This window comes from Melospiza melodia, chromosome 10 (genome assembly GCF_035770615.1).
Source record: "Melospiza melodia melodia isolate bMelMel2 chromosome 10, bMelMel2.pri, whole genome shotgun sequence".
In the NCBI taxonomy this organism is placed as follows: Eukaryota; Metazoa; Chordata; class Aves; order Passeriformes; family Passerellidae; genus Melospiza; species Melospiza melodia.
The window spans coordinates 9,664,509-9,685,575 of record NC_086203.1 but is presented as its reverse complement, the minus strand read 5'-3'; the positions used below and the strand labels follow the sequence as shown (position 1 = coordinate 9,685,575).

The following is a 21,067-nucleotide window of genomic DNA, read 5'->3' as shown; positions in this document are numbered from 1 at the left end:
TTTTTATCTCCCTGGAGCTTTTAAAACAGCAGAAAATTCATCCTCTCTACCTCTGTACCATTACCTTTCCAACTATGCAGCTGTGAGATCCAGCTGAATCTGAAGAAATCTATCTGCAACTCCATCTGATGCAATTCCTCACTTGTGGCTCTCTCCTGGCTGCCCTGTTCTCCCAGGAAATATGAGCTGACTGTTTTTCTCATGTCTCCAGGAGGACACTGCTCTGTTCTCCCTTCCAACAGCATCTCCCTGACACCTCACTGTCTTTTATCCTTCCTTCATCCCTTTTCATTCTAATTGTGTTTTCGTTTAACCTTGAATTCGGCAGTTTCCCCTTCATTTGCATACTTTAGCATCTCCTTTCTTTAAGATGAATCAAATGTATTGAAAAGCCCTTGATTCCTCTCTTGTGCTGCCACACCCTGCTTCATCCCAGAGCCCAGTGCTGCTCCAGCCTCTGAGGTGCTCACCCACAGCCCCTGTTGGGGAATTTGGGACTGCATGGCTGAACAGCCAGCCTGTGGCACCACACATGTGCAAGTGTGGGAGCACCAGTTGTGGGTCTCTCTGGGTCTGCATTGAAGCCACTGGAGACAGTAGTTTGTGTTCAGACTCAAGTGTTTATTATTTCTTATCAGTAAAACAGTCTCATTACTGTGAGTTCGGCAGCTTTTCATTAGAAGGCACAAAATGGCCAACAAGCTCTTGTTCCAAGGTCTTTTAAGACTAAACTATCCAATTAAGAGCTGACACCTAGATTATTTTCCCTTTTAACCCAATAACTGATCCCAAAGAGCTGCAATGTGGACTTTTCTGCCCAATTACAAAATGCCACCCAAACCCATGAAGAAGGAGGAAGAAGAAGCATGGAGAAGAAACCCAGGACAGCACCCTGTGCCCTCCATCTTGATTCCATCCACAACACACTAAAAATCCCAAACCCTCAATTTCTCACCAAGTGATACACCTACACTGCTCTCTATAATCTATTTCACACTTTTGTGGATTCCAGTTTATCTTGCAGTCCAGGAAACTTTCTCCTTGAATAAGGGTCAAAGTCAGAGCTTCCCTGGGGGTCACAGCACCCCAGAACAGACACTGAAATATTCCTATTGTCCTGGGTTTGCACATGGGAGTGTCTGCACAGCAACCCCTCCAAAACCAGGAATCAGCCCAGGCAAGTGCTTCCCATGAAGGCATTTATAACAAATTGGTTAATGCTGTTTACATCCTTTAAAATGAAATGTTGAATGCAAGATTGTTTTGCCATTCATCTGGACATAAATTTTATCTCTGCACAGGTAGATAGGGAAATGTTCTCAGCTTTGCAAGGAGATAAAGATTATCAATAAGAGCCCTGATATCTCAATACAAACCATTTTCATAAGGTTCACAGAATTGCCCCAAAGCTCTCCCATTAGCGAACTGTTTGGACAAACTTGGCTGGAAAACAAAACCCAGTTCAGTACTTTTCCCTTTTTATTTTTTTTTTTAACCAGCAGTGCTATTTTAAGATGAATTTTATGGTTCCAGTTTAGGCACTGGCCAAAACGGAAGGGAAAAAAATGACAATATTTCATAGAGCTTACGTGCTCTGCTCGTGACTCTCTCACACCATGATATCACCATGGCCTCGTGCATTTCTATTGACATTTGACATCAGCCTTGTAAAAGTGCATCCCAAATCTTTGAATAGATGTAAAAGGGAAGTTTTGTTTTGGAAAGAGACAGGGTTTGAGTTCTGTCATTTTAATTATAGTTATATAGAGATATTAATCTAGTCACAGTTTCAAAATGTCTCCTTCTGATTGTCAGATTTGTAAATATGCTTCAGCCCAAGGTCAGACTTCGTCACCACACAAAGTGGACCCGTGTCTTTGTGTGCCCTCCTCCCCATCATTCCACTTTCTCCACCCTTTCTCTCCTTCCTGCCATGAACATGAGTTTGCTTCCCCTCCTCTCCACATGATTTCCTCATGCTATTTGTTACCCCTTCCACACAGGGCTCTGGGACTCCTCCCTGCCATGGCCAGGGAATGGACACCACCCTTGTTGTGCAGGCCGGTCCCCACCCAGCCACACGTGCTGGGCACATCACCCGGGCAGCCTGGGCAGCCAGGGGAGCTCAGGGCAGTGCCCAGTGCCCAGTGTTCCTGCAGTGCCCAGTGCCCAGCATTGCTGCAGTGCCCAGTGCCCAGCTCTGCAGTGCCCAGTGTTCCGGCAGTGCCCAGTGCCCAGCTCTGCAGTGCCCAGTGTTCCTGCAGTGCCCAGTGCCCAGCTCTGCAGTGCCCAGCGTTCCTGCAGTTCCCAGTGTTCTTGCAGTGCCCAGTGCTCCTGCAGTGCCCACTGCCCAGTGCCCAGTGTTCCGGCAGGGCCCAGTGCCCAGCTCTGCAGTGCCCATTGCCCAGTGCTCCTGCAGTGCCCAGTGCTCCTGCAGTGCCCAGCTCTGCAGTGCCCAGTGCCCAGTGTTCCTGCAGTGCCCAGTGCCCAGCTCTGCAGTGCCCAGTGTCCTTGCAGAGCCCAGTGCCCAGTGCCTAGTGTTCCTGCAGTGCCCAGCATTCCTGCAGTGCCCAGCGTTCCTGCAGTGCCCAGTGTTCCTGCAGTGCCCAGCGCTCCTGCATTCCTGCAGTGCCCAGTGTTCCTGCAGTGCCCAGCATTCCTGCAGTGCCCAGCTCTGCAGTGCCCAGTGCCCAGGGCAGCTCTGCCTCCTCCTCCCCCTGTCCCCGTGCTGGAGCAGCTGCCAGGCTTGGCTTTTCTCAGCTTTTCCTGTGGCCAGTCCCTGGTTCCCTGCAGGTTTTGCCCCAAGAAGGCTCCTGCAGGAGTTCAGGGCTGGGCACAGCAACAGGGATGCCCATGCACAGCCAGCTCTGCAGTGCCCAGTGCCCAATGCTCCTGCAGTGTCCAGTGCTCCTGCAGGAGTTCAGGGCTGGGCACAGCTGGCACAGCAGCAGGGATGCCATCCACAGCCAGCTCTGCAGCCCAGCTCCTTTCCCTCCACCTGTGCTCCTTCTACCAGCATCCACAGCTCTCTGGTTCTCACACTGCCTGCAAGGCTGTGCCATGTTTTCTGGATCAGACTCACGGTGTTCAGGACCTTTCTTTGGCAATGGACAGTCTGCTTTGACAGTTCATCTCTTCACCCTTGTGTCCATCAATAAACATGTAAAGGAAATGTCATGTCTTAAAAAAAAAGAAAAAAAAAAGGCAAAAGTAGTGTTTGTCTAAGTGCATGTTGTGATAATGAAGGAATATTGTTTTTGTGCAAATTCCAGATATTCCCCAGAGTGTTTGCAACAAGTAGCACATTATGGGGTGGAATCAGGAAAGTGTCCCAAAGCAGCTGTGCAGGAAATGAATTATTAAAAAAGGTCTGGATGAGCCTCATCCCTGTGAACAAATAGCTGTGTTTATGCCTGTCAGGGAATAAAGGGTGAACAAAAAGAAAGAAATGAGCCCCAGTGGATCTGGCAGTCACTGAGTGACGTGCAGTGGGCACCTGGTGACACTTGCACGTTGCTTGAGGGAGCAGACAGCGAAGACCAAATGAGTGGCAAAGAGTTTATTTCTCCAGTTCTGCTACTGATGTTGAGCATTCCTGTAGGAGAGAGAATTTTCTTCCCAAGAATTAATGATTAGCTCCTTGCCTGGTGTGTGCAGCAAGGCAGGGTCCAAACTCCAGCGGTACCAGGGGAGGGGGACACAGCCTGCAGGACAGCAGGGCTGATCCCAACCCCAACCCCAATCCCAACCCCAACCCCAGTTTGGGATCCTGCCCAGCCCCAGCCCAGGGTGAGCCTGGAGGTGCCCCGGGAGCCAGGGAAAGCAGGGGTGCAGCCACAGCTGCTCAGAGGCAGCACAGGGACAGACAGAGGGACTGGCAGAGCAGCACAGCAACAACCTCCACGTTCTCCTGTGGGTCTGGCCACTGCTTTTAGAATGGATGCTCATGGCTTCATGCAGACATCCTCAGCTCTCAGACAGAACCATGGGATCCTTTCTCAGAAACCAGGCTGGATGGAGCTCAGCAGCTCAGGCGTGGAGCAGCTTCACAGGCCATTACTTTGGTTTGGATGCAAAGTATTCCTTTGTTGGTACTTGGACTAAAAAGTCTGAGCAAACTCGAACCCAGGGAAACTCTGGACTCACAGACCATGTTTTAAGGAGCTTCTGAGGCCATGTCCAGCTCCAAAAGCCACAAGATGTGTTGGAGGCTGTGGCAGAGGAGAGCCTGCCTGCTGCTGGACAGCCCTGCACCACAAACCAGCTGCAGCTCCCACACCCCTGAAGAGCCCGTAAAGCCCTAACTGCTCCAGTCAGAGCAGCTCTTTCTTCATCCCAAATCTTCTACTGGCTTCTGATCATCCATCCCCCTGCCATCCCACCCCACAGCCCCCTGAGCCCATCAGTTGCTAATTGGAGCTGCAAGTAATGAGTGCCAGGCACCTGTGCTGCCCGAGCTCCTGCTGCTCCCGGGGTGTAGGGACTGTGGGGGTGTCCCTGTGCCCGGCTCGGGGGCTCCCCTGTCTGGCATGGGGGCACAGCTGCCCTCTCAGGGGCTGCCACCCTGTCCTGGGCCCAGCAGTGTTTGTGTCACCAGAGCAAGGCGTGGGAGGGGATGGATCGCAGCGGGCACCGGGCACTGCCACAGGGTGCCAGGGCTGGGCAGGAGCTGGGCTCACCCTGCAGCTGAGCACTCAACCCGGCTGCTGATGGCAGCAGGATCAGCAGTGGGCCCAGCAGAGCCCAGGAAATTACCTGCCTTCGTGAATGTTATTTATTTATTTATTTATTGTATTTTTTGTTCCATGCGCTTTTAGGAGGCAGGAGATTCTTAATACAGGGAGAGTTGGTATATTAACCTCACATTTCTGCTACTGAAAGGACTCTCTGGTCTGGCTTCTGCAGGAGATGTTTTGACAACAAAACAGTGCAGCTATGATTAGCCTGATAAAAGGGAGCCAGAGTTGGAGTATTGATGGTATGTGCATCTAGGATCTAGTTACAAAATGGGCTTTTAACCACATTTTCCCTTGCGAATTCCTGTTATCAAAGGCCATCTTAAAAGAAAAAAAAAAAAAAAAGAGAAAAAGAAAAAGACAGGCAACCTTTCTTTTTCATTTCAGATGGGGATGTTTCTTGTATTTCTTTATGCTTATGAAAAACGAGCCATTAATAACCCTGCCCAGAAGCACACACAGAGCAGCGTGTGCTGTGCAGGTCTCCTCACCCAGAGCAGCCCCGGGAGCTCCTGGACCCAGCTGTGGCTTCATGAGGGAGCTCAGCACTCCCAAAGGATTGCATCCACACCAATGGACTTTCCAAGCTTTTCTTTCTTTTTTTTTTTTTTTTTTTTTTGGATCTAATTTATTTTGAGAATACATTTTCAGAGCTGATTAGCAGCTGTACTAAATCACTGCACTGTCTAACCCCAAAAAGCTGCCCTGACAAACAATTAACAATAGAAACACCATTGTGGCAACAAGTGATGGATGGCTCCAGGGTGCAGCTTGGGCCCAGGCTTTGTTCAGAAGAACGTTGCTGCTGCTAAATAAAGACACGGGCAGTAAAAGGTGAGAGCAGAGAGATTGTATCTGGAATAAAACTATTTGCCCTGCTTGGGTGTGTTTCTCAGAGCACTGAGCATCTCGGGAGAGCCCCATGGCTCTGGGCATGGTCACAAACTGCCAGGGCACCAGGGAGTCATGGACTGGTTTTGGTGGGAAGGGACCTTAATGATCACCGTGTTCCACCCCTGGCATGGCAGGGACAGCTCCCACTGTCCCAGGTGCTGCCAGCCCTGTCCCACCAGCCTTGGGCACCGCCAGGAGGGATCCAGGGGCTGCTCGGGGCACCTGTACCACGGCCTGCCCACCCTCACAGGGAGGAATTTCCTCTCAAAATCCCATCTAAAGCTGGGCTGCCCTTCTTCAGCTTAAACCCCTGCCCTGTCACCCCCAGCCCTCGAGGAAAGGCCCCTCCAGCCTCCCCCTCTGGTCACTGGAGGAGCAGCAGAGCCAAACCTCCTCCTGCCACCAGCCCTGGGATTTCTCTTAAATCCTTTCAAGAGCATGGGTTTGAGTTAATTTCTCTTGCCACAGGCAATTTCCTGATTCCTACTGCTCTGTCATTAATCTCTAATTGTGATTCTAAGTTTTGTGTTAATTTACCAACTTGCCTGTAACTTATTACTCTAAAGAGAAGTAGAATTAGTTATCACAATGCCTCATATTGATTTTTATTATGCAGATATTAGAATCTATTTATTAGAAGTAATAAATATGAAGACACAGTGTAAAAAAGGGAGCTGGATATGCAGACCCTGTAATGGTAGGTAAGGATTAGTTACTACAGACCACTCAAAAGACATTGTGGTTGAAAGGATGATTTAAAGTCCACAGCATTTTAAAAATTATGAAAAAGCTTGAGAAACTTTGCCAAACAAGCCAAACTACCTCCTGTAATCTGCACAGGAATGTTATTTTATGTATGCTTCAAATGCATCTAGGTCACAACATTTTTAGGAATGAACAGAGTCAAAGAAAGTCATTGATTATTTTCTCAGGAAAGTTTGCCATTCTCCACTTTTCCTGAGCCCCAAGAAAACAGTTTGCTCATCCTTGACCTGTCTCATAGCAGTGTGCTGTGTTAAACACTGAGGTTGAATTATACTGATCATCACCAGCTTCCACATCAGAAATGAAGAAAAAAAAATCAGAAAAATGAAGCATAAAAAGCTGTGGATGTGTTTGCTGGAGGAGCCTGTGGTGTGTGGGCAGGGCAGCTCTGAGATTCTCAAAGCTCTGGCTGTTGGTCACTGTCCCTGTGGGCAGGGCAGCTGTCCCAGATTCCCGAAGCTCTGGCTGTGGCTCCCCTGTCCCTGTCGCCCCCTGTTCGTGGCACCGGAGCGAGCGCAGCTCTGGCAGTGCCCACAGCTGGGTGGGTGATGTTCCCTGCTGCTGACGAGGGGAGCGGGCACGGCCTTTCTGCTGCCTTCCAATGGCACTTCGCTCTGCTGGGGGGTTTCCCCACCCAAAGAGGACCTGCTCCAAGCCTTGAATTTGCTCTCATCAACACCTGCTGCCCCCTACTCACCCCTGTAGACTCTGGCCCATCCCCTGTCCCTGGTGCTGGGTGCGCTCCAGGGCTGGGAGCCTTTATTACATTGGAGGCTGCAAAAGCCTCGGAGCAGCTGCTCCCACCGGCCCAAATGCCCTGGAGGTGCTGAGGGCTGCCCGCTGCTGCCCGCTTTGCCCTCTCCCCCTTTTCCCCTCTCTCCTTTCCCCTTTTTCCCTTTTTCCCCTCTCCCCTCTCCTCTGCCCGCGCCTGCAGTTCCGGCCGTGCCCGCCAGGTGCCGCTCTGACAATGGGGTTGCGGCGGGCGCTGCCCGCGGGGCTCGGGGCTCCCTCGCACCCGAACCGAACCGAACCGAACCGAACCGAACCCCGAACTCCCGGAATCCTGCGCCCCACACCCTGCTCCCCCCTAACCCTGCACTCCCCGAACCCCGCACCCCTGCACTGCCACCCCGCACCCCCGCATGTCGCTCCGTGCCCTGTCCCGGGCCGCCCGCAGGCTCCGGTGGGAAGCGCGGCCCGGCTGCACGGAGAGGCTGCGGGTGCCAAGGTGCTGGGAATCATCCGCCGCACCGGGGAGCGCGGAGCGATGGAGAGCTGGACCGGGACACTCCTTCCGTGCCCCGGACAGCCGGTTGGGCAGGCACGGACCGGCCCGAGCCCCGGCACCGGCTGCGCCCCGCTCGGGGTGGCTCGGGAGAGCGGGGGGTCCGTGCGGCCGCTGCCCGGAGAGGGGCTCCAGCCCGGCTCCAGCTCGGCTCCTCCGAGGGACGCCGAGGAATCCTGTCATCGTGTTTCTGTCATCAGAAAAACATTATCAGCAGAACAATTCCCGCACCACACCCCTGTTATCATTTAGGTAACCTCCCTGTTAGAAATATTTTAAGTGGATAATAAAATAGTCACCATATCCGTGTAAATTCCCGCAACGAGGAGCCGGGATCCTCTTCCCGGCCGGGCCGGCGCCCCCGCCCGCGGCAGGCGGGCGGCTCCGCGGAGCTCCCGGGCGGCCGCAGCCCCCGGGCCGCCCCCAGCGCGGGCTCGGAGCGCGGCCACGGGGACCGAGCCGTGCCCTGTCACTGAAGGATCGGCACAAAGCCGGCGGGGAGGTCACTGCGGGCACACGGGGCTCCCTCCCGGCCCCCCCCGGTGCGGGCGGGGCGGCGCTCCGGGGATGCTGCGGCCGCCCGGGGCTCACCTCGACGCGGGGACCGGGAGGCTGCGGGACAGCCCGCGACACGCGGGAGGCAGACCGGGGGGAGGAGCGTCGGGACAAACGCATAAAACCGGCCCCAGGTGCTCGGCGGCCCCGGCGAGCGGGCGGCGAGCGCGGAGTCAAAGCTGCGGCCCCGCAGCCGGCGCGGAGCAGCGCGGGGTGCGGGCCCCCGATGCCGCCCGGCGGGCCGGGGCCAGCCCCGGGGGCGTCCCCCGGTGACACCCCCCGGAGCCCCCGCCGCGTTCCCCCGGGCCGTGCCCGCGGCAGGAGGATCGCGCTGAGCCTGCCCGCAGGCAGGTGATCCGTCTGCCGCTCCTGTTCCCCTCCTGCCCACCTCCCCGCCTCGCTTCCCCCCCGGCTGGACAACTCCCTCCTTGGAGAACACGCCCAAGTAGCTGAAAAAGAGAGAAAGAGAGGAAAAAAAAAAAGGGGGGGGGGGGGTGTTGTGTGAAGAAGAGAGAGAGCCAATTCACACCGAAGGTGGGCACGCGGCTCGCAGCAGCCCGCAGCCCGCCCGGCCCCGCGCTCCCGGACAGCGCCCGCAGCGGGGCCATGCCCAGAGCCGCCGGCCGGGGCTCGGCGCGGAGCCGCGGGCGCTGCGGGGCGCGGCGGGGGCTGCCCCGCTCGGCCGGGCGGCCGTGAGCGCCAGCGACGGAGCGGCCCCGGCCCCGGGCGCGCCGGGCATCGTTTCGCGTGTTGGTCTGAGCCACGGCAAGCAAGGAATATGAACAGGAAAACAAGGCGCTGGATCTTCCACATCTTCCTGAGTCTGGGGATTGTGTATATCAAGATTGGGTAAGTAACTTTTTTTTTCTTTCCCTTATAACAATCGCGCTCTCTTTCGCGCTCAGCCCAACCTGCCCAGACCTGTTACTATTTAACTCGAGAAGTCTCAAAAAAAAAAAAAAAAAAAAAAGTGATGATGGTGGAGATCACGATTATTTCTCTAAGGACAGGTAAAGCGCGCCTCGGAGCGACCCTCCCGGGGGGCGATGTGCGGGGCTGCGAGGGGCTGGGTCCGTGCCGGGAAGGGACGCCGGGGCGATTCCCGGGCAGCCGGCCCTGCCCCAGCCCGGTGCGGGGCGCTCCCTGGCCGGTACCTGCCCGCGCCTCCGGCAGGGACATCCCTCGGCCGCTCCGCCCGGGGGGACATCGCCGCCGGCCCGGGAGGGGCGCAGGGAGGGCGGCGGCGCTCCGGACTCGCAGCATCCCCGGCCAGGTGCGCTGCGTGCGGGAGGAGGCGGCCCCGGGGCAGGCAGCGTGGCTTGTCCCCCTCCCTTCCTTCCCTCTCTGTCTCCTTCTCTCCCTCTCTCCTCCAACTGCTCGGCAGCTTTGGGAAAACCCTCCCAGCCCGCCGCCAGTGCGCGGCCCGGGCACACAATGCCGCTGCCCGCGCTTTAATTCTGGCAGGAGGAAGTTTGCTCCTGGTTTGGCAAGAGCAGTGCGCTCTGCCCATCTGTGCCCCGGCTCGGAGAGAGGGACGGGGAGAGGGCAGCGCGGGCAAAGGCGGGCGCTCCCCGGGGCACGGGGAGGCAGCGGTGCCGCTCTGCCCCCGGACCCGCCTGCCCTCAGCCTCCGCCGCCGTCTTGTCGTTGCAGGGGCTTCTCCTCTGTGGTGGCCCTGGGAGCCAGCATCATCTGCAACAAGATCCCGGGGCTCGCCCCCCGGCAGCGGGCGATCTGCCAGAGCAGGCCCGACGCGATCATTGTCATCGGGGAAGGGTCCCAGATGGGCATCAACGAGTGCCAGTTCCAGTTCCGCAACGGGCGCTGGAACTGCTCGGCCCTGGGCGAGCGGACGGTCTTCGGCAAGGAGCTCAAAGTGGGTACGTGCTCTGGGCTCTGCCCCGCCCGCCCGAGGGCACGGGATGGCGGCACGGGCACCGGGGGTGGCACTGCGGGCACCGCGGGCACTGTGTGCACCTGGGCGCTCTGCTGGCACTGCTGACCTGCTCCCTCCCGGCAAGGCACCTGCCTGTGCTTCACTCCCATGTGTGCCAGCTCCCACCTGGGCGCTATTTCACAGCCCTGCTCTCAGAAATCCTCCCCAAAAAGCTTCCCATGTGTGCACAGGACCCGACTCATGTTCTTAGGGATGGGAGAAAAGAGGACTGGCTCTTGCTGAAGGCAGCAGTGAGAGCCAGGGTGCTGAGCAGAGCTGGAACTACACCTGTGGGGTTACTGGGCTGATGTGGGATCCAGGCACAGCCATCAGTCTCGCTGTGAGAGATTCCCAGCACACAGAATCCTTGCACAGCAGCTGTGCCCCTGTGCCACGAGGAAGAGTGGGTGTGTTCTGCTTTGAGATGTCAGGGCATTCACAAAAGCTGCTCCAATCAACTGACAGAAGATCCCATTTTCCATGCTTTCAGTTATTGCAGCAGCACAAAATATATGCAAATTCTGAGCTAAAGCAGCATTAATAATAACTAATGTAAATACCTGAAGAAATAGGGCTGAGATTAAAACTCTCATGCCCCCATTCTGCAAAACACTGTAGTGAAACTTACCCTATGTTTCTTTGATTCCACTTAAAATGCAAAGACCAAGGAATGTGCTTTCCAAATACAGGCTTGTCTTTTTTAGAGACAGCACTGAAAGCTCACAGCACTGCATTCCACGCCCAGAAGGATCCGTGGTTTCCAGTCTCTTCCCCATGTAAAATGAAGTTGCAAAAAACCCAGAAACACCATCAAGCAATACTTAGCATGGTAGGAAATGTGGGTGTTTCATGAGGAGAGCAGGCAGCCCAGAGAAAGGGGCCAGGGCAGCCCTGGATGGGCTGGCCCCAGGCTCTGCTCAGGCCCAGGGCAGGATCTGTGCCAGGGCCTCACTGCTGGCACTGCCATGGAACACAGAGGCTCTGGAGCCCCTGAGAGCGCTGGGTGTGTGTTTCACCACAGCAGGGCACAATGGCAGCAGGTGCTCTCCAGAACTTGGGTAAGGAAAGAGCAGGAAGAGAAGAATTCGTCTCAGTTTGGAAACCCTGCCTTTGAAAACCTTTGATAATCAGAGTGGCTCAGGTAGACAAGGGAAAAAGCTCTCTGCACAACGCTGGGGAAATCTGAAAATGGAGCGTTTATCAAGGTTCGCTCATGTTTCTGTTCCTTGAGCTGAGTCCTTCCTGTCAGCGATGCAGGCGAGTGTTTGCCACTTCTGTCAGTGAGGAGTCCATTTGGATGGCTGGCAGGTTTGGGCTCTTTTAGTCCAAGAGTAACATTTCCTTAAGCAGAAAATGTGAGAAGGAGTTTTCTTCTCCCAGAAATTAGAAAATTGCGGAGTTGTTGTGGTCTGTTGTGTAAACATGCTCTCAGTTCCTTCCCTCCCTCTGAAAATTGAATTATTTAGCTAGCGGGTTATATTTAGGCCCTTTTAAAGAAAGTCAATATCAAAGGAAGTAGACTTTGATCTGTCTTTGAGGTGATAACTCTTAATATGTTCTATCTATCCATTATGAGGCTAGGATGGATAGGGCAAATTCTTCCTTGGTTTCAGAACACAGTCAAGAGTTGAATGGCATCCAAATTACAAAACTCCATAAAAATCATTTAAAGAATAACAAACCCCTCAAATTTAAACAGGTGACACATGATATTTTTAAAGTAGACTTTGGAAAAAATCACAGGGGGTTGAAATCCAAAGGTGATTTTTTCTTTTGCACAGACTTTCCTGTGGTCTCAAGGATAAAACTACTTAGGCTCTCAAACACCACAAAATATTTATAAGTGTTCCTGTTCAGGTGGTCTCCTTGTTCTTCTGCTCCTTCCCTTCAGCAGGTATAGAAACCCTGAACATCTGACAGCTCATCTTTCTATGGCTATGGGGAAAAGGCATCTCTTGCTCTTTCCCAAGGATCTCTGCCAGGGTGTGTTCCAGGTTAAATAATATTTTCCTTGGTTAAAAAGGTTGCAACCCATGTGCCATAAAGCCATAAGTCAAATTTGGTGCCCACAAACAGGAGATCAGGTCTGAGTACCTTACCCTGAATTCTATGAATGTTGTGCAAATATACTGCAATTATTTAAATTCTCTTATTGCCACTCAGGGCAATTCCCCTCCTGGCCCTGCTGTTGTGTAGCTAAGGGTCATGGCACACTCTTCTGTGTTTCTCTTTTCCAATCTTTAAAATGGCAACAGGAATATTAACCTTATTGAAACACTTGGAATTCTCTAGAAGGAAAGATCAAACAATATTTCCCTGTTCTAACCTGCAGCATGTGAGTATTTTTAAAAATTCACATTCAATCCATCATCCAGTGAAGTGATAGTTTATTTGTGGAGTTTATCTGTAGAGGTACAGTGAGCAACCCTTTGAATTCATCCTAGAGCATTTTTATGTTCATGGGCTTGAGTTTCCCACTGGTGGCAGTGAGCTCCCACCAGTGCCCAGTGCTGACTCTCCATTTCCTGGGTATTTTATCTGCTTTGCCCCTCCAAAGAGAGGTGTTCTGTGTCCCCTCCTGACACCCTGTGGATGTGACCCCGTGCCAGCTGGGGACAGCAGTGCCAGGACACACAGAGAAGTCACAAAGTGCCACCAGACTGCTCTGCTCCGGTCCCAGAGGGAGCAATGGAGCCCAGACCAACACAGGGACGATTTTTCTAGACCATTCCACAGACACCTTATTAATAATGTAGAGTGGCAGAGAGAATTTCTAAAATAACCATGGAGATGACGCAACGCTGCAATTATGGACACACTTAAAACCAAATACATTTGCCACAGTGGTCAGCAGTTCTGTTCCTGAGGACGGCCACAATCAAAACCAACGTTTTTAAAGCAGGAGAGGCCCAAACCCTCCTGCCTGTCTGTCTTCAGGTGAAACGTGGTTCAAGCCCGAGGATCTGAGATGCCTTTGATGGAGTCTGAAAATCAGATTTGGGCTCTGCTGGATCACGGGAAGAGTGAGAGCTGTGGCCAAGGCTTTCTTTCCATCAGGTACCTCAGGGGCCTGTTCTGAGGGTGCAACCTCGTGAGCAGGTGGCCAGCAGTGACTCTGCTGGTGTCCCAAAGGACTGCCTTGGACACAACCACATTTCATGGGATCTGGAGGACACCACCACACTGGCATCACAGGGGGAAAAACCCCATCTCCTTTTGCCACAAGTGAGCAGCACTGGCACTGTTAAACAAGAAAGTGAAGTGGCACAAAGCAGAGGGACATGGCCAAGGGGAGACCCCTCAGGACAGAACTGAGAGAAGAGAGGCACAAGAGCCCTGCAAAGGCTGCAAGGACCCAGCAGGGGGAGGATGGAGGGAGCTCTGAGGTGTGAGTGGTGGTCTGCAAGGAGCATTTCAGCAAAACCTTTCAGCCAGCTCTTCATCCTGGCCTTACTAAAATGCATCAATTCCTCACTCTCTTCTACCCCGGGGAATGCTTCAGTGCAATCCCATTGATACTTCACCCACCTGACATTACTCTTGGGAATAAGGAAAGCTGAAATCAGAAGAAGAGTCCCCATAGGCAGGCTGATCCCAAAGCTGATGAGCACAGCAGGGCAGCTCTGCACGGTGTGCTGATGCCTTTGGCTCAGGGATCACCCCGGGCTGCCCTGAGGCACACACTAAACCAGGAGAGCCTGCTGCCTTTCCTCTGTCCACTGCACTGCACTGAATCAGCACTCATTCATTTCCCAGGTACTAAAATCAACTTTTCTTCTACGGCTTCAAACACCATAAGGGAAGAGGGACATTCCCACTCCTGCCTATTGAAGCAAATGGCAACTGTCCTACAAGGCAAAGCCTTCCCTAACCTGTTCAGAGCTGCCAGCTCTCCTGCTGGTATGGAAAAGAGAAGAAGATCTAGGACATTTTCCTCTCCAGCTGGGTAGATTTAACACAAAATTTAACAGGAAAGTTATGAGTAAATCTTCATATTGTCACTGTGTTATAGACAAACACTTGTGAAAACATCCCAGTACAGGTGTGCTGAAGAACAGATTTAATCTTCAGTCATTTCAGGGAGCATTTTGATTTTAAACACTGCTGCAGTTTCCCGTGCCAGGTTTTAAAGTCTGATTGTTTGAATTCCAGAATAACAGACCAAGTGAACAACCACTGGTGGAATCCCAGAATCCCAGAACCTCCTGGGCTGGAAGGGACCCTGAGGGACCATGGAGTCCCTGCACAGACACCCCAACAATCCCTTTGAGAGTAGTGTCCAAATGCTCCTGGAGCTCTGTCAGGAAAATCCTTCTTGTTTTTGTTTTGCATGGAAGATCACCTGCCCAACTCTGTGGGAAACAAAGTTCTGAGTGCTGCTGCACTATGTTGTTTGGTCAATATTTAGAGGAAAGTTTGAGAAGTACTCTGTTTTCTCAACCACTGCTGTTAGGAAGCCCCCAAGATGCACAGAAAAAAAGTTGTAATTAACTGGAGTCTTTCTATCTAGTCAGGTGAGGTCAGAGTTTGAATTTCTGTGCTAGGTTTCCAGCCCCTACAACCAGTTTTTACTGTCAGTGTCTTGCAGGAGAACAGTTATTTGCAGGCAAAACAGAGGCCAGGCTGAAATATGGCCTGATCATCCAAAGCTGCTTTGTGCCAAAAAGTCAATCTTTCTCAGCAAGGACTGTCACTGCAAGATAAAACATTGCCCCAAGGTCACTGCAGTTGGAATTCCCATCACAAGGTTTTCATACCTGCCTTCAGATGTGTCTTGTGAGTACTTGTTCCAGAGGAACAGAGAGATTGCATCTGGCTGGGGAAGTGGGAGATCTGTGGCAGGGCAGGGTTCCCCAGGAGCGCTGGGGTCTGGGGGCTCACAGCCCCCTCAGAAGGGGAGACTTATCTGAACTCCAAAATAGTGGCTCTGAGTTTTGCAGTGCACGTGTCTTGAGTAGTAACTTTATGAATTTCAAGGGGGTATTTTCAGAAATAATCACTCTAGCTGGAGTGTTTCCTCTTCAAGAGTTTAATGTGTTGATGAAAGGAACTTTAGCTCATGAAAATGGGCAGGGCATAAACCCCCCGAGTCTTGAATGCCTCTTAAAGCCCCTTTGTACTTTATTTACCTGTACTAATCTTTGTAAAGCCACAGTGCTGTTTTATAGGGAAGCATCCTTTTCATTCCAACTGAATACAATATTTTAAGGCACCAACCCGCCAAACTTTGTAGAGAAGGGGAAGAAAAAATTAGGAAGAGAATTTTTTTTTTTTTTTAAGCTACCATTCTTATTAATCACTTGTGCTAGATTAAAGAAAAATGAAAATAAGAAATCCTGGCAGGCCATTTGTATCTACCAAAGAAGGAGGAGGCAAAGCCCGAAGCAGGCAGGGGATGGGTTCTGCTCTGCGTTTTTCCAGGCTGTGAATTATGGCCCCTATAGAGACATGAGGAGTAATGTTTGCTGTGGCACATAATTGGCAAGGTACGCTGTGTTTTCCATCTTTATATTTTCCCAATCATATTTCAGCTCATGTCACTGCAGATAACTCCCTCTCTGACCCTTTGGCTTTAAATAGCAGAAAATACAACCCATGTTTTCCAGTGAGATAAACAGAAATTTGTCTCTCTTTTATTTCACAGCTCAGTCAATTTATGAGGGGGACTGATAGGGCAGGACAGTCTGTTTGGAAGCACCCTTAGATCCCAAACTGCTGAGCACCTACTGACTTCCTGCAAGTAAATCCACTCTGCATTTTGCAGGCTCAGGCTTTGTTTCCCAAACAACATCAAGGTATTGCACTCCTTTTAAAAAATAAGTTCCCATTTCTAATCTGCGTCAATGAAGTTTTTACAAAGTCTTCAAATGTAAAGATTAAACTGAAACCCAAGTGTTGTTAGCTAAATTAAAAGCAGAATGCATAGCATTCAGTCAGTGCAGCTGGCAGACAGGCTGCTCAGCCCAAACCCAGCCTAGCAAACACTCACATCCAAACTCAGAGGCACACAGTGAGTGTTTGCAGAATGAAGGCTCCGAGGTGTGCATGGGGTGTGTGTAACTGTGCTCAGTGTGAGGAGAGAAGCTGCCCTGCCAATCCCTGTGTCTGCACCCACCTGGGACCCTCTCAGTGCTTCCCCAGGCTGGTGCCTGACTGTGCAGAGCTCAGACACAGGCACAGAGAGCCTGGGAAGGTGCCCTGCCCAGAGCAGGGGCTGCAGACAGGACCCCAGTGCTTTGGGAGAGGATCTGCATCAGCAGGTGGAGCTGCAGAAATTTTGGGAGCCATCAGTGCCAAGCTCTCTGCCGTCAGAGCAAATGGAGCTGCAGTGTGCTGCACACCTCACTGCAGTCCAGAAAAACACAGGAAAAGCAGGAGGATGTTTCTGTCCAACACCTGGAGAGAAGCCCCTGAGGTCCCACAGCCCTGAGGCACTGGCTGGGGCTGGGGAGAGCCCCAGGTGAGGCTGAGGGAGCAGAGCCATGGTCATCCTGTGAATGGCCAGAGCGAGCTCTGACTGCTGCCAGATCCTTCTCTGGAGTCTCCAGTGCTTGGAGTTGAGCTCTGGAGTGTTTACCATGGTTTGTCTGAGATAAGGAGAAGAATGTGTGATTTGGGAGCTGAAAGGAGGGCTTGCAATTCTTGTACACGTCCAGGGCAGGTTGGACGGGGCTGGGAGCACCCTGGAGTGCTGGAAATGCCCTGCCCGTGGCAGGGGTGGAATGAGAGGAGCTTTAGGGTCTCTTCTGACCCAAATCCTTTGGGATTCCATGGTTCTGTGACAGGTGACTCTCCACCTTTGCCCAACATCTGTAGGAGCAGCTGCCTGGCCATACCTTGGTAAAGCCACGTTTCCCCCTCAGATCCTCCAGGAATTTCAATCCAAAGAACAGGAGTAGAAATTCTGCTTTAAAGTGGCAGGAGCACCCCCATGCTCAGGTTACCCTGTTGGGGCACAAACCCCTGGGACCTCAAGCACTGTCACAGAAGACACTCAGGCTGCTCTGAGCTTCCCTCCCATGCTGGCATTTCTGTGAGCCAGGCCAGGGTAATGAGACTTGAAAAGTCAATCATTTATGGAAAAACAGGAACAGTTGGATGCAGACGTGACAAACCCACATCACTTTATCACCACTGCACGAGTGCCAAGGCACTTCCTACTTGGGCCAATCCTTCTAGGCACTTGCTTTGTTTACATTGTAATCTCCAAAATTTGAGTTTTTAAAAGCTGCTAAGATTTTCTCCCAAATAAGACAAACGTATAAAATAATTCATGTAATGTAATCTATGATCAAGCTTGACAATGGTTCCTGACTCTGCTTGTACTAATTTTGTATTTTCTACATTGTATTTTTCTCCCCTCTAAAAAGCAAAAGAGGTGCTCAGCCTCTACAATGTTGAGTATGTCAGGTTCAAGTGATCTTCCAGTGGTTTTTGTTCTAGAACTTGAAAATACTGAACTGAACAAAAGTAATCTGATCAAAATCAAAGGGAGAAAATAACCACATGTAAATTCAACTCAGAAATATTTCTTTGACTGTCCCATTTGCTGCTTTGTGGAGCAGAAATCTGGTGTGATGCAGTGCTGCCCTCTGAGAGATAAAGTGGAACTTCTTATTGTACACTGTCCACCAGTGCCTTTTTCATGGTGTTGTGCTTAAAATAGTGAGGGTGTTGATGAGTGTAAACTGGAGGAGGAGCACAACTCCAAATACACCTAAAGCCTGGCATTTCTCTTCCACATTCAGATTTTTATAAAAAGCCAAGAGTTCTAGAAAGCTTCATCTCCAATTTCCATGGTCAAAACAAATAATTTTATGGTTTTTTTTAAAGTAAGGAGAAACAAGGAATCCTTTGAGAAAGTCAGATAATTGACTGTTCCTTAATATTTATTAAATTCCTTAATAAATGCAGCACGTTGCAGCATTAGTGAATACTGCCTTTGCAAATAGAGGGCACGAAGTTGACTATTAACAGATTGTGATAATGTCATCTTGTTTTCCATTTTACTTCCTCGATATAAGGAAGTGAACATTTATCATTGAAAGAGACAAGCAGAGAAATCCAGATCATATTACACAAAAGGGATGCAGCCAAGGCTGAAGTATTGTAAGGTTTCTTTCCCAAATTTTTTTTTTTTTTTTTTTTGTGAAATGCAAGGAGCAGCAGAAATGGGCTTGTTTCATGGGCAACAGACTCTTGCCAGCAGCTGAGGTCTGCCAGGACTCAGCTGAGGAGCACTTGGAGAAGGGAAGCAGATCTTCCCATCTGCACTCCCCTAATTAAGGGCCTGATTCTGATCCTATTGAACAAGGGTGCATTTTGTCATTGGAGAAATAAGAGTAGGACAAGTTCTTGGTTTGGGAGATCCAAAAAAATTTTAAGGGCTGTTTGACATACATGGGCAACCTCTGCAAGCCTCCTCAGGCTGTGAAGGGCCCTCTCAGCTGAACTGGCCCCCAAAGCCTCACAGATCCTGTAGGGTCCATGTGTAGGAAATACACCAGCATGCAACCAAACTTCAAAAAGAGAAATTAAATCTTAAAGTGAGAACCCCCCCTCAGGAAGCAGAAGCCTGTAATTATGGCCTTGTTGCACAAGGTAATGTTGACCCAACCTCTGTCTCACAGCCTCTGGTGAGGCTGTTACTTCACCTTGCTCTGGTCACAGTGCCTACAACCGGTCAGGATTTTTTCTTCATTTTATGAGAAATTTTGAAATTAAACCAAGACTAATTTCATTGAGTCAGCATAGAAGTCAGCGTTGAAAACGTTTGACACCTACCATGTGAAAAAATCATCCCAGTTGAGTTAGAATGCTTTCAGAACGCAAGTCAAACAGAAGTGGTCATTCTGTAAAATTACAATTTAGTGTAGAATTAAATTTTTAAATAAAATCCTATTTCTGAGCTGAATTTTTTAAAGGTTGAATATGGGTGCTTTCAAAATTTAACCCCCCAAGCCCACCTATTTTGTTTTCCTTTCTTTCTTTATTTTTGAGCTCAAACATTTTCCACCCCATCCTTTTGGTTTAAGTTTAGTTTGCCTACTTCTAATAGCATCAGGAAATACAGAGATGGCTTGATGCCTTGGAGTGGCCCCTAGAACAGAGGCTAGGCAAGGTAAAGAGAATAAAGTGGGTATTTATTGAAAGTCTTTAACAGGGACTCCTTGGGCTGCCAGAGGCCTCCCAGAGACTGCACCGAGAATGGACAGTGGTCATGAGTTTTTCAGACAATTATAAGTTTGGTCCTTTTATATATCAGGGGTTAATTCTTCAATTACAGCTGCAGATATTGAAGTCATTTACCCCCAGTTTCCTCCTCCCCATTCATTTCTGTTTATACTTTTCGGGCTCTGAGGCTGTAGGATGTCCTTGAGTTTCAGGCTTAAAGGGATTTTTTGTCTGACCAAAACATGGAGACAGCAGCTAACACTCTGTATGGCATTTAGAGTTATACATTGATCAGTACAGGATTTGAAACATAAAAAAGCTAAACTCCAAAGGCACCAGCCTGAACAACACTTGATCTCCCCATGCCTCATGGAGAGCCGTGGCCTTAGGGATGAGCACGCAGCAGGTCAGTCCCAGGGGCCAGAGCCCTGTTCATGGAGCTGTGTGCCCACAGCACTGCCAATAATGGAGCAGGTTTCCAGTGCTGTGTGCCCACAGCTGTTCATGGAGGTTTCCAGCATTTCCAGGGTGCTGTGTGCCCGCAGCACTGCTGTTCATGGAGCAGGTTTCCAGTGCTGTGTGCTCATAGCCATTCATGGAGCAGGCGGCGCAGTGGGGCCCTGCCAACAGGCCCTGCCATTCATAGAGCAGGTTTCCAGCATTTCCAGGGTGCTGTGTGCCCACAGGCCTTGCCATTCATAGAGCAGGTTTCCAGCATTTCCAGGGTGATGTGTGCCCACAGCACTGTTGTTCATGGAGCAGGCAGTGCCTTGTGCCCACAGCACTGCCCTTCATGGAGCAGGTTTCCAGTGCTGTGTGCCCACAGTCATTCATGGAGCAGGTTTCCAGTGCTGTGTGCCCACAGGCCCTGATGTTCATGGAGCAGTTTCCAGCATGTCCAGGGTGCTGTGTGCCCGCAGGCCTTGCCGTTCCCCCACCGTTCCCCGCCCTTCCCTGCTGTTCCCTGCCGTCCCCTGCCGTTCCCTGCCGCTCCCCCGCCGTGCCCCTGCCCGCCGCTCACGGCCGTTCTGCCTTGCAGGGAGCAGGGAGGCCGCCTTCACCTACGCCATCATCGCGGCCGGCGTGGCGCACGCCATCACGGCGGCCTGCACACAGGGCAACCTCAGCGACTGCGGCTGCGACAAGGAGAAGCAGGGCCAGTACCACAAGGAGGAGGGCTGGAAATGGGGCGGCTGCTCCGCCGACATCCGCTACGGCATCGGCTTCGCCAAGGTCTTCGTGGACGCCCGGGAGATCAAGCAGAACGCCAGGACGCTCATGAACCTGCACAACAACGAGGCCGGGCGCAAGGTGAGTGCCCGCTGTCCCCGTGCCCGCCCCGGGGCCGGGCTGGGTGCCCTGCGTGGTGCTGCCATCGTTCACAGCACACGAGCAGGCACCTCGGCAGGTTGTTGGACCGTCTGCTTGTCAAGCATTTGTCTAAACGTTACTCTTTGCAGATGTAAGAAAGGGGGAAAAAAAAAATCAAACAAGTGTTTTATCTGGGGAGTCAAACGGTACTTCTGGTAACAAGCTGCCTGCTGCTGTGTGGGTGAGCAGGAGCCTTGTCAGGTTCAGACATGAATGTCTCACTCAGCTGAAAAGGGATCATTTTCAACCCTGCTGTTCAAACGTTGCTCTTTGTGTGAGAGCCGCCCCTGCGAGGAGGGAAAGGCGGAGCTCTTGTCACTCGGTGTGCCACTGTCACTCGGGTTTGGGCTCA

The 21,067-nt window shown here is 51.6% G+C and overlaps 1 protein-coding gene and 1 long non-coding RNA gene across 2 annotated transcripts in view; one reads left to right on the top strand and one right to left on the bottom strand.

Annotated features, from left to right (window-relative positions):
* Positions 1-6,228: 6,228 nt before the first annotated feature.
* Positions 6,229-8,247, bottom strand: LOC134422384 (uncharacterized). Its single transcript, XR_010028805.1, has 2 exons — positions 7,980-8,247; positions 6,229-7,870 (listed from the first exon to the last, which is right to left on the bottom strand). It is a non-coding gene; the product is annotated as an uncharacterized LOC134422384 (long non-coding RNA).
* Positions 8,248-8,925: 678 nt separating this feature from the next.
* Positions 8,926-21,067, top strand: part of WNT7A (Wnt family member 7A) — a 35,147-nt gene continuing 23,005 nt past the window's right edge. Inside the window, exons 1-3 of the mRNA XM_063164375.1 lie at positions 8,926-9,084; positions 9,888-10,114; positions 20,384-20,655. Of these exons, the coding sequence (XP_063020445.1) occupies positions 9,014-9,084; positions 9,888-10,114; positions 20,384-20,655 (570 nt within the window). The 5' untranslated portion in view covers positions 8,926-9,013. The remainder of the gene's footprint in view (positions 9,085-9,887; positions 10,115-20,383; positions 20,656-21,067) is intronic.